A 4,163-nucleotide genomic window follows, 5' to 3' on the forward strand; every position below is an offset into this window, starting at 1 on the left:
AGAGCACCATGATGTTTATACCTGAGCACACAGCACCATGATGTTTATACCTGAACACACTGCTCAGAGCACCATGATCTTTATACCTGAGCACACAGCACCATGATGTTTATACCTGAACACACTGCTCAGAGCACCATGATCTTTATACCTGAGCACACAGCACCATGATGTTTACACTGAGCACACAGCACCATGATGTTTATACCTGAGCACACAGCACCATGATGTTTATACTGAGCACACAGCACCATGATGTTTATACCTGAACACACTGCTCAGAGCACCATGATGTTTATACCTGAGCACACAGCACCATGATCTTTATACCTGAGCACACTGCTCAGAGCACCATGATCTTTATACCTGAGCACACAGCACCATGATGTTTACACTGAGCACACAGCACCATGATGTTTATACCTGAACACACTGCTCAGAGCACCATGATCTTTATACCTGAGCACACAGCACCATGATGTTTATACTGAGCACACAGCACCATGATGTTTACACTGAGCACACAGCAGCCATTAGACACTAACCCCAACCCTGGGCCAAAGCAGAACCAGTACATGCTACACTACAAACAATTACAAAAAAAACAGGTAGATTTATTCAGGAAACAATCAGTTCATCATTTGTGCCATCATGTTAACACAAAAGTCTATCAAATAAAAGAACGCACACATTATTCAGGTGTTTGGCAGCACTGTATATTTGAAATTGTTCTGAACATTAAATCAGATTATTTTCCATGTGTTTTAGCCAGCTCCAAAGTAAAGCAGCAGTCCTTCGCATCTCCCAGGGGGTCTACTACTGCGGGGGGGGGGTCTACTACTGGTGGGGGACGGGGGTCTACTACTGCGGGAGGGGGGGGGGGGGTCTCTCATACACACCACATCCTCCATCCCCACTCCAGCATACACACACCACTTCTACTCATGTCAACATCGACATCTTGGGGACAACATGAAGATTACATATATACACACACACACGCACACACACACACACACTTTCATTATTGTAAGTAAAAATATTTCCACACACGGGGAGGAAGTCGGAGTAGAAAAAGAAGTCGGTCCAAACAGGTGGAGGAAGGGCAGGAGGGCGCCGGGGTGGAGGAAGGGCAGGAGGGCGCCGGGGTGGTTACATCTCCCCACACTGGGCTACGAGTATGGGCAGCTTGGGCTTGTTGTTGGGGCCCGTAGGAACGTTCTGGAAGGGAAGGAACGACATGAGAGACCATTACACAAGTAGTCAGAAGCAACACACTCGTGTCATAGGTCAACGTCAGAGTGAAGCTGCAGAACCAAGCATGATGGAAGCCATGACACATACACTACTTACACTAATTAGACTAATACACAAGCAGAAAAACAGGATATGAAATGAAATGCAGCAGCCAACCTCGATTTTCCTCATGACCAGCAGTCCGTCCACCACCTTGCCTGAAAGAAACAAGAGCAGCAGCAGCAGACCCATCAGCATCATCACTCTGGGCCCCAGCCACGCCCCCTGTATGGTCCTTAACACACACACACGCCCCCTGCATGGTCCTTTACACACGCACACGGCCCCTGCATGGTCCTTAACACACACACACGCCCCCTGCATGGTCCTTTACACACACACACACACACACACACGCCCCCTGCATGCTCCTTTACACACACACACGCTCCCTGCATGGTCCTTAACACACACACACGCCCCCTGCATGTTCCTTAACACACACACACACACGCCCCCTGCATGTTCCTTAACACACACACACACGCCCCCTGCATGTTCCTTAACACACACACACACGCCCCCTGCATGTTCCTTAACATAGGCACACGCCCCCTGCATGGTCCTTAACACACGCCCCCTGCATTGTCCTTAAAACACGCACACGCCCCCCTGCATGGTCCTTAACACACGCCCCCTGCATTGTCCTTAACACACGCACACGCCCCCTGCATGTTCCTTTACACACACACACACGCCCCCTGCATGTTCCTTAACACACGCCCCCTGCATGTTTCTTAACACACGCCCCCTGCATGTTCCTTAACATAGGCACACGCCCCCTGCATGTTCCTTAACACACGCACACGCCCCGTGCATGTTCCTTTACACACACACACACGCCCCCTGCATGTTCCTTAACACACTCCCCCTGCATGGTCCTTAACACACGCTTCAATAAAAAATATGACAGTGTACTACAGAGTTCCAGTGTGACGGTGCACTACAGAGTTCCAGTGTGACGGTGTGACGGTGCACTACAGAGTTCCAGTGTGACGGGGAACTACAGTGTTCCGGTGCAGAGGGTCTTCCAGTGTAAGTCACTCGTCCAAAGAACGCCATCCGTGCTCTATGGCCTATGAGCTAACTGTTCAAACACAGCCACAGAACCACCACATAGCAACACAGCGATTACACTACAGTTACAACCTCCTGGTGAGGTGAGATTACCCTACAGTTACAACCTCCTGGTGAGATTAGCCTACAGTTACAACCTCCTGGTGAGATTACACTACAGTTACAACCTCCTGGTGAGATTACACTACAGTTACAACCTCCTGGTGAGATTAGCCTACAGTTACAACCTCCTGGTGAGATTAGCCTACAGTTACAACCTCCTGGTGAGATTACACTTGAGTTACAACCTCCTGGTGACTATTTGATTCTGATTGGCTTGGTACTGTCCGTGACATATATGATGTATCTGACACTTCATATATATTCTAACTGATAGTGGGACTCACCAAACACCACGTGCTTCCCATCCAGCCAATCACATTTTGTGCAGGTGATGAAGAACTGGCATCCATTAGTACCGGGCCCACTGTTAGCCTGGAGACAGACAGACAGACAGACAGACAGACAGACAGACATTAGCACTGAGGCCACTGTTAGCCTGGAGACAGACAGACAGACAGACAGACATTAGCACTGAGCCCACTGTTAGCCTGGAGACAGACAGACATTAGCACTGAGGCCACTGTTAGCCTGGAGACAGACAGACATTAGCACTGAGGCCACTGTTAGCCTGGAGACAGACAGACAGACAGACAGACAGACAGACAGACAGACAGACAGACAGACAGACATTAGCACTGAGGCCACTGTTAGCCTGGAGACAGACAGACAGACAGACAGACAGACATTAGCACTGAGGCCACTGTTAGCCTGGAGACAGACAGACATTAGCACTGAGGCCACTGTTAGCATGGAGACATAGAGACAGACAGACAGACAGACAGACAGACATTAGTACTGAGCCCACTGTTAGCATGGAGACAGACAGACAGACAGACAGACAGACAGACAGACAGACAGACAGACATTAGCACTGAGGCCACTGTTAGCCTGGAGACAGACAGACAGACATTAGCACTGAGCCCACTGTTAGCCTGGAGACAGACAGACAGACAGTAAGACAGACAGACAGACAGACACAGACAGAAGCACTGAGCCCACTGTTAGCCTGGAGACAGACAGACAGACAGACAGACATACAATAGCACTGAGGCCACTGTTAGCCTGGAGACAGACAGACAGACAGACAGAAGCACTGAGCCCACTGTTAGCCTGGAGACAGACAGTCACTCAGACACAGAGAGAGAGAGAGAGAGAGACAGACAGGTTAGCAGCACTTCACAGTTACCCAGAAAAGCGTACAGTGAGAGAGAGAGAGATAGAACTGTATGATGAGTAGTACTGAAGGAGAGGGGAACAGGGCAATAAACAGGAAGTCATCTGTGATCTATACATGCACAAACACCCCAGCCTGTGTGGCTTACCATAGCCAGGAGACCTGGAGCGGAGTGCTTCATCTTGAAGTTTTCATCTGCAAAAGGACCTCTGTAGATGCTGCACACCCCAGTTCCATCCCCCTGCACACACACACACACACACACACACACACACACACACACAGTGGTAAAATACAAACAGATTAACATCAGGTACTTGGACGCCAACACAAAGAGGAACACAACAGTCGAATACACTGGACTCAAATAAGCTGCACTACAGAGGGTGGCCACTAGAGGGGTGAGCAAGCCATCCTACGAGATCCTGCCAGTGTAGCCCGTGCAGAAGAGAGTAGGCCCTCACACCGTAGCAGATCTTTGTGTAAATGACCAAAGTGTAGCTGCCTAATGCTT

General features: G+C 49.5%; 1 protein-coding gene across 1 annotated transcript; it reads right to left on the minus strand.

The window, feature by feature from the left end:
• Positions 1–700: 700 nt before the first annotated feature.
• LOC122131074 (peptidyl-prolyl cis-trans isomerase H-like) lies at positions 701–3,974 on the minus strand. The gene is made up of 4 exons (XM_042705980.1): positions 3,798–3,974; positions 2,760–2,847; positions 1,414–1,454; positions 701–1,221 (listed from the first exon to the last, which is right to left on the minus strand). Exons 1-4 carry the CDS (start codon positions 3,957–3,959, stop codon positions 1,153–1,155), a joined length of 360 nt encoding a protein of 119 aa, XP_042561914.1. The 5' UTR covers positions 3,960–3,974; the 3' UTR covers positions 701–1,152.
• Positions 3,975–4,163: the final 189 nt, after the last annotated feature.

This window comes from Clupea harengus, unplaced genomic scaffold, assembly GCF_900700415.2.
Source record: "Clupea harengus unplaced genomic scaffold, Ch_v2.0.2, whole genome shotgun sequence".
Taxonomy (NCBI): domain Eukaryota; kingdom Metazoa; phylum Chordata; class Actinopteri; order Clupeiformes; family Clupeidae; genus Clupea; species Clupea harengus.